This window comes from Scyliorhinus canicula, chromosome 15 (assembly GCF_902713615.1).
Source record: "Scyliorhinus canicula chromosome 15, sScyCan1.1, whole genome shotgun sequence".
Taxonomy (NCBI): Eukaryota; Metazoa; Chordata; class Chondrichthyes; order Carcharhiniformes; family Scyliorhinidae; genus Scyliorhinus; species Scyliorhinus canicula.
Genome location: NC_052160.1, coordinates 128,500,080 through 128,514,965, shown reverse-complemented (window position 1 = coordinate 128,514,965; position 14,886 = coordinate 128,500,080). Strand labels below are relative to the sequence as shown.

Here is a 14,886-nt window from a genome sequence, read left to right as displayed (position 1 = left end):
ATTGCCCTTAGTGTTGTGTGGGGTTACTGGGTTATGGGGATAGGATGGAGGTGTTAACCTTGGTAGAGGTAGGGTGCTCTTTCCAGTAGCTGGTGCAGACTCGATGGGCCGAACGGCCTCCTTCTGTACTGTAAATTCTATGATCCAATAAAAAACGAATGAAATGAAATGAAAATCGCTTATTGTCACGGGTAGGCTTCAATGAAGTTACTGTGAAAAGTCCCTAGTCGCCACATTCCGGCGCCTGTCCGGGGAGGCTGGTACGGGAATCGAACCGTGCTGCTGGCCTGCTTGGTCTGCTTTAAAAGCCAGCGATTTCGCCGAGTGAGCTAAACCAGCCCCTTGCAACGTTGCAAATGTGCAACGTCTGGCTGATTCTCTTGCAGGACCGTTACTCTTTGACCCCCGACTTTTTATTTCACAACGGCTTCCTGAGAGTTGTCTATTTCGTTTACCTCATTCTCGCTTTTGCCACCCCCCTTCAGTTTCTTCCTTGTGCAATATCCAGGGCAGTTGGACTGTCCCCAAGCAGCCATTGAAATTAGATTTAGATCATTATGTTGGAACATAAATATCAGTCTGGTTGAACTGACATTTATGTCATGCCACATTGTCATCTTGATCCAGCAAGGCTACATCCCAACTCAAGTCAAGTACTTGAAGGTTAGGAGGATAAACCTGCAGCCTGTTCTGTACACGACTAAATCAACAAGCTTGCTTGTTTAATGAAGATGCAAAATGCTTTTACAAGACGCTATCACCTTTGAGCTAATTAGTGAATCCAGCAAATAGTTTTCAGTTCCTCACTTGTATCCTAGGTTATTTCACACATTTCTGTCATGTTTTAACTAATTAGAAATGCCATTGACTAAGCATTGCAGTGGGCTCAACTCTTGTGCAGCTAGCTGCATTGGTGATACACCTCATTATCCGCATGCATTGTACAAGCATCTAACTGCTATACTGCTGTTGTTTTGATATTGATGTACATGTAGCCCGCTTGGTATGATTGCTTGGCATACGTTGTATGGTATCGTGGGGCAGCACGGTGGCGCAGTGGATAGTTTTGCTGCCTCACGGCGCTGAGGTCCCAGGTTTGATCCAGGCTCTGGGTCACTGTCCATGTGGAGTTTGCACATTCTCCCTTGTTTGTGTGGGTTTCAACCCCACAGCACAAAAGATGTGCAAGGTAGGTGGTTTGGACGTGCTAAATTGTCCCTTAATTGAAGAAAATGAATTGGGTACTCTAAATTTATATTTAAAAAATGATTGCTTCATGTGGCACTGCATAATCCCAAACTCGCTCTCCCTCTCTCGTAAAGATGCACTTGCGCACCCAACCCCCCCCCCCCCCCCCCCCCTTCACTCCCCTTCATGTGAAGTATAGTTAAGCTAAAGCTACAAGAATGAAAAATGAGGGGAGAAAACCAAACTAAATTCTAAGCAGCTTGAATCTTGGAGAGAGACTGAATTTTCACAGCAGCCAGCACTGTCAGGATCTAGCTTCAATAAGTCTTGTGTTTCCATCAGTGTTGAGTAATATCAGTTTTGTACAGATGAGCTTTCTCTTAAGCAAAACATGTGATCAGAGACTGTGAGCAAACTCCACACTGTACATTAATAGAGACATTGTTCACATATGTTCAGTCTGTCAACGGGTGTGTGCAGATTGTGACCGAGCAGCAGACTGTGATAAACTCGTACAACATTGGCTCCGTTATCTACCTTGCTTTGCAATCCTGTTAATATTCTGATAGACTTAGACTCGGATATTACAGTTAGGCTGTCAGCACTTGGAGCCGGCTGTCCTCCCAGTAAGAACTACAGGCAAAGAATGCAGACTTATGGAGTCTTTAAAGCATCTAACCTTTCAGTGAATGAGCAAGGCATTCAGCAATTGCTGATTGATCACCCATTATAACAATTTGTCAACAATGGTCACTTCACTTTACAGAGAATGAGGGACTCTGATGTACTGACAGTTTGCAGTGAATGCACCTGTGCATGAATTTATGAACACTCATTGTGATCTATAAATTGGGCAGAAATATGACATGAATTCCATGTGTTGGAAATAAGGAAATTCACCAGGAGTGTTCTGCTGGTTGATCCATTTTTATTACAAGTTTTAATATCCCCATTACATGTAGACTATAGTGTGTGATTTTATATTTTTTGGATTGACTCGTTCATTATTTTGAGTAGCTAGTAACTTTGTACGGAGGAGTTCTGTGAACTTTTCTATGCTCTCTGCTTCCAAAATCAAAGCTTTCTCTTGTGGAAAGAAGTTGGGCAAAGGACGCACAATCCTAGAATTATTTTTATACCCTTTACATTTTTCTTTTATACTAAAGAAAATGGTGTCTGTGGCAATTTTCTTTTGTTGCTAGCAATCGTGTGGTAATTTTCTAAATTGTTTTTTTCACCACATAAAGAACTTGTTTTTATATAAACCGTTGATGTAGAAAGACTAGGTGCTTCACAGAAGTGTGATGAGAGAAAAATGGATATAAAACCCCCAAAAAATGTTACAAGTGTGACCAAAAGTTGCGTTCAGAAGAGATGGGTTTAAGAACAGCCTTAAGAAGGGAGGGAAGCCGAATGTTTTAGGGAGAAGAGATTACATATAGGAAGGGACATGTACATGAATTTTAAATCTGAGGTGAGAAAATGGTTGATCAGGATGGCCGTGACATGAAGGTGTAGGGGACAGGGTATAAGCAACAAAGTACAGGTCTGCATTGTGACTCGTGTTCTAACTCCTTGCTTAAAACTAGGGAGTTGAACCTTGTGAGAACACAGAATTTACTTTCAAATTCTTTGTTATTTCAGAGACTTGAGTCATAACCGTCTGGTTTCCACAAAAGACACTGTATTCGAGGGTCTTCACAGACTTCTGGAAGTGAAAGTGCTCTGTTAAGATATTAATTTGTTGATGAAAATATGAAAAAATTAATCATTATATATCAAGTTTTCTAACATTTACTTTTGATCACTTCTCCTTAAGGAATATCAACTATAATCAATTCTCTACAATCCCGACATTGGGAGCTGTAACAGCTAACATTACCATCCTGTCACTGTAAGTAAGATGTTGGGCTTAATTTTATTACCTGTTTTGAGTTCGTTATTAGGCGAACATATTGTGCAATTTTGACATGTTTGTCCACTTTGTCACTAATAAAAAGCAACGGAAATTTTTGCTCCACCCCCTTGTGCTTTGCAATTGTTTTTGTCCTCTTTTTAAGGTGATGGGTGTCAGTGCTTAAAAATGGAACAGTTTCTGTGTGAATGGTATCTGGTATTCACAAGTTGGGTATGGAGCAGGTGTGTGAAGAGGAAAAAACTTATTACTACTACTGCCTCAACAGCTACAATCCTGAGTTTACCTCCCACACCAGCCATACTATGTATTTTACCTGCGAAAGATGAGCAATGACTTTTGTGATATAAACCTTTACTTTTGCAGAACACATAATCGGGTAGTGGAGATAATTACAGAGGACCTTCAACCATACACTGCTTTGGAGACCTTAGATCTGAGTTCGAATATGATTTCAAAAGTCAAAACTTCTTCATTTCCTATAATGCAGCTTAAAAACTTGTGAGTAACTATCTTTGTTGTTTAACAGTATTGTTGGTCCACCATAGTATTGAGTATGATGAACTTGTGCAGAACTGTTTTGCGGCGGGAGGTGATGGTTGCATTCTCCCAGTGTCTGCGAGGGTCTCACCTCCACAACCCAAAGATGTGCAGGGTAGGTGAATTAATTGGCTTTGCTAAATTGTCCCTTTTTTAGGAAAAAAGAATTGGGTACTCTAAAAAAAAATTTTAATGACTTGTTTGGGCAATATGAAGTGGAGCATAGAAAAGTGGACTAATACATTGTACACCATGGGAGGGAGCTGCTAGCAGTGAGCCAGAACGTAACATTCATGTGAGACTGCCATGCTCTCTGCATCAAAAGCTGTATTTCTTGCTGTATTTGGATGGTTTGATCATTTTCAGGGATATTACTTTTTAAAATCTGTACAGTGTCCCAAAATCTTCTGTTGTTTATATATTCAGAGGCATAGAAGTATATGGGACATGCTTTGTGTTTAAGAGGAAGAATATTAGCAAGCTGATAATTCAGCTCCTGTACTGACTCTAATGTTGTAATAGGGTGCAACTTCTTTGCAAATAAATAGCGGAAAAAGCACAATACCCAGGAGAAAGCATGCATCATATTTTAGAGAGAAAATTCTGTCAGCGTGGTTTTTTAAAAAACCCATATATTAATGCAAAACACCCTTATTTTCTTCCATCCGTCCTGTTGGTTTTAGGAACTAATCCTTAGATTATCAACTTTGAGGAGTTCTATACTTCCTACTCAAAGCCTTTTCAGAATTTTATTTTTGTTCAAACGTAGCAAAACAAAATAAAGTCAGTACAACTTAATGAACAACAGTAGAGTGGCTAAATGTAGTGCAAACAGTTTGTCGTTTATTGGTTTAACAGTATAAACACTGCTTCACGCAAAGGCCACAACATTGGCCCCCTTCCCCTCAAACAGCAGCCAGTCCAATACACTGAAGATCGCCACTTGCAGACTTGGCTCCATCCGAACCCCCACGATCTCAGACATGGTCTCGAACAACGAGGCCCAGAACTTGACCAACTTTGGGCAGGACCAAAACATGCGGTAGTGGTTCACCGGCCCCTCTGACGTCGCTCACATCTATCCTCCACCCCAGGGAAGAACCCACTCATGCCTGCTTTGGTCGGGTGTACCCTATGCGCCACCTTCTGTTGTTTCAGGCCCAGTCTAGCGCAAAGAGGAGGTGGAGTTATCTCTGTGTAGGATCTCACTCCAAAGCCCACCTAGCTGGAGACCTAATTCCTCCTCCCACTTCTCCCTTGTTTTGTCCAATGGGCCAATACTTCCCCAGCAGTTGCTCGTATATGTCTGAGATCTTCCCCTCTCCCAACTCATCTTGCAATATTCTGTCCAGCAAGGTGTGCTTCAGCAACTGAGGGAATGATGGAGCCTCCTTGCAGAGAAAGTCCTGTATCTGGAGGTATCTGAACTCGCTCCCTTTCAGGAGTTGAAACTTCTCCGTCAGCTCCTCCAGATTTGCAAACCTACAGTCCACGTACTTGTCCCTAAACCTCATTACCCCATCTTCCAAGTTTTATAGGTAGCGTCCATTCCCACGGAATTAATCCATGGTTGTCACACATTGGTGCTGAGGCAGATATGCCCTTCAACTTGAAATGGTGCCTGAATTGGTTCCAGGCCTTTAACGATGCTACCACCACCAGGCTCATCGAAAACCTGGCCGGGGAGAACGGGAGATGGGCAGCAACCAGTGCCCACAGGGACGTCCCCACACACGATGCTTCCTCCATCTTCATCCACTCCGCCCCCAGTTCCCCAAGCCAACCCTGCACCCGGGATTCTTCCTCGACAACACGAAGGTTGAGATCAGTTTATCCACTGCGACGAAGATTGATTTGGGGAGGGAAGTCGGGTGTGATTGAAACACAAACAGGATCCTCAGCAGGAGGTTCATTTTTATTGTCTACACAATCCCCGCCAGGGAGAGTGGGAGTGAGTCCCACCTTCCTAGGTCCCCTTTCACCCCTTTCCACCAAGCTGGTCAGATTTGGTTGGTGGAACGGAGCCCAGTCGTGGGCTATCTGGATCCCCAGGCACCTAAACTTAGTTTGGGTCAACTTGAACAGCAGCACTCCAGCTCAGTCTCCCCTCCCTGTGGGTTAACCGGGAAGATTTCACTTTTACCCTATGCCCTCGGGAGCTCCATTATCTTTCCCATGCTGGCTAAGGATCCGATACGTAGAACAGCATGTCGTCTGTATAGAGGGACATTGAATTCTTCATGCCTTCTCTCTCAATGCCTCTCCACCCACCCGATGAGCTGAGTGTGAAATAAGTCTGGATGGCCCACACTCCACCAGCTCTTTGTCTTTCTTAATATCTGTTAGAACGAAGCCTGTTCCAATGTGGGCGACAAGGCACCCCTTGCAGTGAGTCGTTGAACTTTGGCAACAAGTACCAAGAGCCAGCACCGCCACAAGCCTTTTGTAAAAGTCCACTGGGAACCCATCAAGTCCCGGCCCCTTCCCGGATTGCATGGTGAGGATAAGACATAGGAGCAGAATTAGGCCATTCGGCCCATCAAGTCTGCTCCGCCAACTGAGTGCATGATGCACTCCATGAACACATCCAGACTCAAAGGTGCTTCCAAACCCTGCACCTGCCCCCCCCCCCCCCCCCCCCACCCCATCGCTCTGTCTCTGAAGGCAGCGCGGTAGCATAGTGGTTAGCACAGTTGCTTCACAGCTCCAGGGTTCCATATTTGATTCCCGGCTTTGGTTACTGTCTGTGCGGAGTCTGCACGTTCTCCCCGTGTGTGCGTGGGTTTCCCCCGGGTGCTCCAGTTTCCTCCCAGAGTCCAAAGATGTGCAGGTTAGGTGGATTGGCCATGCTAAATTGCCCTTAGTGTCCAAACTTGCCCTTAGTGTTGGGTTGAGTTACTGGGTTAGGGTGTGGGTGTGGGTGTGTGCTCGTTCCAAGAGCCGGTGGAGACCCGATGGGCTGAATGGCCCCCTTCTGCACTGTAAATTCTATGATCTCCCTCGACTCCCCGTTCTTTCCAAGTCCGTTATTCTGTACAAAGTTGTTTGCCTCCTCCAATATTTTAAAGAAAAGGCCCCTGTGCTTGTGCGTGACCCAAAGTTTTGCCGGGTACAATATGCCAAATCTGACGTTAGTTTTGAATAGTGCTGTCTTCGCTTTAATAAATTCTGCTTGCCATTCAGCTCGGCCGGCCCAATGTCTTGGTAGACACGAATGGTTGTATGTCTGCTCATTGTCTTCGCTTATCTTAGGTTATGTTCCTTGTCTTCGAACTGGTGAAGTCTGATGATTACTTCTTGGGCCATGGCTTCTGATGAAGCATCCTATGGACCGGAGGGGGGGGGGTTTATGACTCAGTTGGACTCTTACCTTCTGTGCCTTCTGGTAGCCCGAAGATCCAGAGGTTATGGTGTCGAGACCGATTCTCCTGGTTGTCAACTCTGAACTTCATGATTTTTTGGGTTGCTGCCAACAATGATATATCGGCCTCTAATGAGGCAATTTGTCCATCCTGCTCCATTTCCCAGGTTGTCGCTTCCTGAGACCCCAGCCACCGCTCCACCCTGTCCATCAGCCCATTTAGTAGGGCCACCGCAGCTTTGATAGCCATCTCCATTGCCAACATCATGTCGTCCTTCACTGCTTTTCTGTGTTTTTGGAGTTCTACTGCTATGAACTCCCATCAGCTTCTCCGTCGAGGACTGGGATGGTGTCTACGACTCTGCAGGTCTGCCATATTTGACTTCACGCTGACCCCGCGAGGGGGTTTTGTTCGGTTTATTTTTACTCCCTTTGCATCACATTTGGTAGCCCGCCGACATTCCAAACTGGCCGAGTTATCGACGAGGGTCAGGGTGTACCATTTATTTCAAGTTTGGTGCCTGTTCATCAGGTTAAAAAGATCCAAAAACAAGTTTCCAGGTGGGACAACCTTTTGTGCGGCCGCTTAGCTCATGGCTGCCACCAGAAGTCGCCTTTTCAGAATTTCTGCACTGAAGTCAAACCCTAATGTTGTAGTAAGCATTGTTACATAGAATTTTAAATGCAGCTGATGTTTTTACTGTACACCAGCCCCCTGTCAATCAAAATGCAAACAACTGTTACTATGATGAATCTACATGCCAAATGTATTCAATGTTAAACTAAACTATTTTAGGGTGGCGCAGTGGTTAACATTGCTGCTGAGGACCCAGGTTCAATTCTGGCCCCAGGTCACACTCTTGTGTGGAGTTTGCACATTCTTTCTGTGTCTGTGTGGGTCTCACCCCCACAACCCAAAGGTGTGCAGGACCAGTGGACTGGCCACGCCAAATTGCCTTGTGATTCTGAAAAATTAGGGGGGAAAACTATTTTATCTTGTTTTCCATTTTTCAATGTAATCCATTTTTTATATTTGCTTACCATAGCATTACAGGTATTAACCTGAAGGTACTTCAGAATTATCCAACTCTGTCGGTTGTGCTTATCAAGTTGATAGATCTTCATATCGAAATTACTGGTTTATTAAAATAACCATCAACACATTTGAATAAAACCATTCAGAATAATGAGCAGAACATAAGAAAATTATATTTGAATTAATCTTGATTATTTTAGCTGTTGAATAAGGGGAAAGAGTAGTCCTGATTCAGAATGGAGTGCATTAACTAAAGTTGTAGAATTTGCATGCAGTGCCTTTTTGATGAGAAACTGAAGCGCAAAGCTTTCCAAGCTGTGTCCTGTATTTTCTTGTGATACCAGCCCATTGTGATAGGCTCCATGGAGTCTGCTACTCGCACTATTGTGTTGGTTCCAGTCAATGGATAGTGATTACAGAAAGAGTTTTAATGTACACAGGGAGCTTTTGTTGCTTTTTTTGTGTGCTGTTTTCTGATGTATGGATTGTCTTTAATAAATTAGACGTTACAGGCTCTCCTCAGCTCTGGGAGCTTCTGGCTGGACTCATTTTACAACACATGCTTTTTTTTTAACGCAACACATCCAGCATGTACTAATTGACATATTATTCATTGTTCCGTGTAACTTTCAGATTTAAAATTCATAAGGCCTGAGAATTCAAAAGGCATGCTTAATAGAACAGACAACAGATGTTAGATCCATCGATAGTAGCTAGGAACCTTACTACATGGTAATCCCACAATCCAGTGTCCTTGTCAATATGATGGTTCATGCCGGAAAAGTGGTTGGAAACTGTACCGTAAAGCCCCAATGTTGACAATTCTCGCAATGGGTGAAATCACAACCGGCGTGCATAATTTATGATGGAGTGAATTAGCTAAGTTGCAGCCATCACAAAATTGCTTGCCGAAATACATCTGAGCCTTGCCCTCCCAGATGTTCAAACCGCGCCATCTCTATCTCTCCTGAGCAGTGACACCCCTCAAGTTCACACCCCAAATTCGGGGCGGGTTTGGGGGGGGGGGGGGGGGGGGGGGGGGGGATGGAATCATGTCCTTGAATACAGTCATCGAAAATGAAAACTCCACCACCACAACATGCAATTAGATTTGGGGTTACAATAGGCAGTCGCGTGTATAAACTCTTGCCCGGGGAAATGAATTTGCAGTAGAAGTCGTGAACAGCGGTGGTTTATTGTATGTATTCTACTAAGGTGTACAGTTTTAAACTGCTAATCTCCAGCAGTGCCTTTGTGCACAATTGGGACTCCCTACCCTTAGTTGTGCCAACCTGACCATGGGCTGTGTGGGCTTGTGTTAATGGAAGTGTGACGCCCACAGTGGGCAAACCAAAACCGTACCTGCTTGAATTTAAATAGATTGGGTTTAGAGCAGTTAGTCATGGAATGTTCTGCTAGCCCATCACCTGGCTAACTTAGTTAAGTGTAATGTGAGACCTGTTTTGAACTTTTAATATTAAGAATATCGAATATTCGCCTTAGTGCAGGCGAAGCTTGGGATTTATGCTGGAGTTGCTGCTTTTTAAATCCATTATTATTGATCGCTTTTCAAAAGAGCCAGCATTGTGGAAACCATTTTGGAACATTTGTAGTGTCCCAATGAAGTACTGTACAATTTAACAGTTTGTAGACTTGTGTTCAATCGAGATTGTATGATGTTTGTTTATGGTAATAGCATCAATTTGTATTGGAGTTTTTGATTGGGGAATGTATTGCTGTTTTTGATGTTTCCCCGTGACTGCAGACTGTGTTACAGTGAACTGTGCCAGACATGGGAAAAGGTCCTCTATGCTGCAGGAAGCTGTAATTGTTTTACAAAGCATGTCTGTCAAACAGACCATGATGTATGCTCTGTTATCCAGGGCAATAATGCCGACATTGTTTAAATAATATGTTTTTTGCACTCATTAAGATAAAGAAAATCTGGGGTGGCATATTGGTTAGCACAGCTGCCTCATGGCACCGAGGACACGGGTTTGATCCCAGCCCCGGGTCACTGTCCATGTGGTGTTTGCACTTTCTCCCATGTCTCCGTTAGTCTCACCACCACAACCCAAAGATGTGCAGGGTAGGTGGGATTGGCCACACTAAATTGCCCCTTAATTGGAAAATAATGAATTGAGTATTTTACATTTAAACATTTTTTTAAAAAATCCAATACTAGGGCATTGCACCAGTCTGTGTCCTACACATGCTGGGTGAAATGTGACACTGTCGAGTTTAAATCTGGTCTGTCCTGTGTGCCGCAATTAATATATTCACTTGCTACTTCGGCAGCCCTTGCGGCTGCCTCGAGTGAGATTGTTGATTTGAGCTGGATTCGTAGCTGTAGGTCACAGAAAGCAAGATTGACACTGTCCCAGACTCGGTTCACAAAGGACATTTTCTAACATGAGAGCCAACGTTATTCTACCCGTGTGGGCTAGACTCAAAACCGTAGTTCATTAATAAAAGCACATTCTGCTGCCCCACTGTCATCCTGTCTCCAGGCAAGTTTTGAAAAAACACACATCTTAATCAGTAACTCTAATCAATGGCAATCCCTGTCCTTTAACAGTACTATTTCCTGCCATCGAGTACGCAAAAAAAAACCTTGTCTGTTTTTCAGTTTTTTTAGAAAAGGAAAAATGTTATGGCTACAGATGCAGACTTGACCCAGTAAGTGGATTCTGAGATGATGCAACCTCGGTTAAACTGGAAAGACGTGAAACACTAAGACTTGCAGAAAGGCATTATTATTTAAGCTATGTTAGAGTATGACTTACCAAAATCCTTTTTACTAACATATCAACATGCATCTTATTTTTCAGACATTTGAACAATAATCGAATAACCATCCTAGAGCCTGGCTGTTTTGATAACTTGTCCAGCACCTTGTTAGTCCTCAAACTGAACAGGAATAAAATTGCTGCCATCCAGCCAAAGAGCTTCAGGTTGCCTCAGCTTCAGTACCTGTAAGTTGTTTTGTTCCTTTCTTATAGTTGAGAGTGCAGATACACATCTTGTTGATATTTGAGTGGTAAAAATATTGCTCCTAATGTTACAGCTTTAAAGAAGGTAGAGACGGGACCATTAAGGCAGAGTCCCAAGATGTATTTTGAGTTGTTTGAATGCACAAAGGACATTTCCCTTGGCTGGCTGGGTGGGTGGATGGGGAGGCCTCTAGTACAAGGGGACACAGTCTTAGATCAAGGTAGGCCATTTAGGACTGAGATGAGGAATTTCTTCACTCAAGTGGTGGTGAACCTTTGGAATTCACTACCCCAGAGCTCTGTGGAGGTTCAGTCATTGAGTATGTTCAAGGCAGAGACTGATGGATTCCTACATAGTAAAGGCATCAAGGAATATGGGAATAGTGAGGGGAAAATGGCATTGCGGTAGAAAATCTGCTTGATTCAGTTAATAGGTGATACAGGCTCAAGGGGCTGAATGGCCTACTCCTATTTCCTGCTTCCTCGTTTACAAATTGAATTTCCCTCAAATTTAAAATTATATTCCTGCAACATATGAATCATGAAATTAGGCATTTTTGCAGCAGGAGCCACTCCTTGAGTGCAATAGACATTGCAGAGCCTCCGAGATCAAACGTTTGGTTTAATTTCACCGAAACCCTCTACCTACAACTGACAGTGACTTTATAAAATGCACGTTCTGATGGGTTTGCAATGCTGTTTTGTGTTACGTGCCCTACAGTGTAAGCAAAAAAAGGAATTGCTGTTTTGTACTTGGTGTGCTCCTGGAGTATTTCTGTCTAAGGCTGCTGACTAGAATAAAAATTCCTTAAGCTGAGAAGAATGTTACATTTGGACACTTCAAAAGGAAATTGTTAGAAGGATTACTGCTGGGTTGATGGATTTTCTTATTTCAGGTTGAAGGTAATCAGACTGGTAATCGTGCTGACGCCTCAAATGTGAAATATTCATTGCGGGCACAACACTTTGTCTCTCCGCAGTAATTTATAACCATCAGGAATGCTCATTGGTGCATGTAGATCTGCCTCAGTACTCACTCTTGAAGATGTTGCCAAGCCTCGTGAAGTCTAACAGTAAAGCTTTTTAGTAAATTAAACCTTCTTTGCACACAACTTAAACTATGACCTTTTTGGCTTGGACAGCATGAATCAGTTTCGTCTTTAGATATAAATTTCTTGTATTGAAAATTCTTGCCACAAGTAGCCTTCTTGTCCCAGTTCAGCTGTATTTAAGAAAACAACTCCCAAGTAAGTGGAAAAACAAACAACTGAACATAGGTAGGATTTAATTTAGTGAATATGGTATTTGTCAGTGCACAGACTTGGGGGAGAGGAAGGGGGTCACACACTGTTACCAATATTTGCCTCTGTTTTATTTGTTCTGCTCCAAAGTATTAAAACAACATAGAAATAACATTGCAATTTTAAATGTGTAGGAATTTCTTCCAAAAACACATGCGTATCACAGGACGCATCGATCTCATCACTTATCAATCTGACAAGCTTTAAAGTGGCTCTTTGTGTTTTATGTTTAAACAGGGAGCTAAAACGGAACAGAATCAGAGTTATCGAGGGTCTGACGTTTCACGGCCTCGACTCACTGAAGGCATTGAAACTGCAGCGTAATGGGATCTGCGAACTCAAGGATGGAGCCTTCTGGGGGCTGAATGAAATCGAGGAGCTGTGAGTTCTTTTGATTTGATAACTGTTCTGGAGTAATTGGATCTTGTCTAGCTATTGTCCAAGTGGCAACTTGAAATACTTTATAAAGAGATAATTATTGGAGAACAGGTTGAAATGCCTTCCTGTTTGCCTTCCTCGGGTAGGGAAAATGTGTAATCGGGAGTCAGTCACTACACAGTCTCAGCCTGTATAGTGCTTCGATACTGTTGTTGATCTAAGAGCAACTGGGCTAGGGAAGGACCAAATCAAGTCAGCTGGTTTCCAGTCAATTCCCTTGTGCAGGGGTCACAGGAGGTCACTAAGTTGTTCCCACAAAGCAGAATAACCTTGCAATATTTACTATTGTCGCTCAAAAGATTAACATATGGTTAATAATTGTGAGATTCTGGAGGCCCCTAGAGCTAATCCACTATGAAGGAATCAACATCTTTAGGAAAAGAATTAGAAGGAGCCCCCACCTCAAAAAGCAAACTAATTAGCTCTGATACTCTGCTATCATAAGTCAAAAAGTAAAAATGGCTTTAACTTGTGCACTCCAGCAGTGTAATGTGAAAGTCGTTCTGTGAAAGTCTTTGTCATCTCATTGATTAATTTAAAATGGCTAGAAGTAATGCTCCTGCTGATGCTTTTGGGATCACGGGCAGCACGGTAGCATTGTGGATAGCGCAATTGCTTCACAGCTCCAGGGTCCCAGGTTTGATTCCGGCTTGGGTCACTGTCTGTGCGGAGTCTGCACATCCTCCCCGTGTGTACGTGGGTTTCCTCCGGGTGCTCCGATTTTCTCCCACAGTCCAAAGTTGTGCAGGTTAGGTGGATTGGCCATGATAAATTGCCCTTAGTGTCCAAAATTGCCCTTAGCGTTGGGTGGGGTTACTGGGTTATGGGGATAGGGTGGAGGTGTTGACCTCAGGTGGGGTGCTCTTTCCAAGAGCCGGTGCAGACTCGATGGGCCGAGTGGCCTCTTTCTGTACTGTAAATTCTATGATTAAAATGTGCACAAAACAGCATTGCCTAACTGAGGAATGGGACTGTATTCAGCTCCATGTTAAGTGTACCGTGCACTCCTGGTTCCGGTTGCACTGTGTGGAGTTCTGCCCGAGTAGGAATGTTTTGTCATTTTTGGGAATACTTTCAAGAACCTATAAGCTAATTTGACCAATTTGGATCTTAAGTTGATATCAAGCAGAAATATACTTTTGCTCAAACTTGGTCAATTTTAGAGCTGTTCTACTTTCATCTTTACATTGCTAAACATATTGGTATATGTAAGCGTAACTTAGAAATGTTCTTCTGACTCCACAATGATGCAGATGTTTCTTTCCTCTGTTCTAGTGACTTGGAGCATAATAACTTGACTGAAGTGACCAAGGGCTGGCTGTATGGCCTCACGCTGTTGCAGCAACTCCACCTGAGCCAGAATGCCATCACCAGGATCAGTGCTGATGCCTGGGAGTTCTGCGAGAAGCTAACTGAATTGTGAGTTGTTTTTTTTAAAAACTTCTTTCCGATGATCTGCCAATTCCAACCTCTCATCCATCTCAACTTTTATCACTCCACCATTAGCAGTTATGCCTGCTGCTATATGGGTGCTAAACTTTAGAATTCCCTCCCTAAACCTAGCACAGTGGTTAGCACTGTTGCTTCACACCAAAGACTCTGGTTCGATTCCCGGCTTGGTTCACTGTCTGCGGAGTCTGCACGTCCTTCCTGTGTCTGTGTGGGTTTCCTCCCAAAAGGAGTGCTTGTTAGGTCACTTGGACATTCTGAATTCTCCCTTAGTGTATCCGAGCAGGCACCGGAGTGTGGCGACTAGAGTATTTTTACAGTAACTTCATTGCAGTGCCAATGTACCCTTCTTGTGACACTAATAAAAAGATTATTAAGAACCGCTCCATCTTCCCACCTCTCCTTCTTTAAGACATCTCCTCTGTGACCAAGCTTTTAACATCTATTCTAATAACACCGTATATGGTTCAAAGTCGCACTTTGGTCAGTAGTCACTCCTGTGAAATTCCTTGGGGCATAATACTATTTTCAAGGTGCTATGTTGTGAAACAATAGTGATCCCAATACTCCACAACTGAATCCTCAACAAAAAGCACAGCAGCCATTTAACTAAACATTTGTGACCAGTGCTGCTTCTTCACAGCATTGGTGTTAGCCTTTTGTAG

At 43.3% G+C, this 14,886-nt stretch overlaps 1 protein-coding gene across 1 annotated transcript in view; it reads left to right on the top strand.

The window, feature by feature from the left end:
- Positions 1–14,886, top strand: part of lrig2 (leucine-rich repeats and immunoglobulin-like domains 2) — a 113,342-nt gene that overhangs the window by 61,883 nt on the left and 36,573 nt on the right. Inside the window, exons 2-6 of the mRNA XM_038819554.1 lie at positions 3,008–3,082; positions 3,470–3,604; positions 10,872–11,015; positions 12,572–12,715; positions 14,048–14,191. Of these exons, the coding sequence (XP_038675482.1) occupies positions 3,008–3,082; positions 3,470–3,604; positions 10,872–11,015; positions 12,572–12,715; positions 14,048–14,191 (642 nt within the window). The remainder of the gene's footprint in view (positions 1–3,007; positions 3,083–3,469; positions 3,605–10,871; positions 11,016–12,571; positions 12,716–14,047; positions 14,192–14,886) is intronic.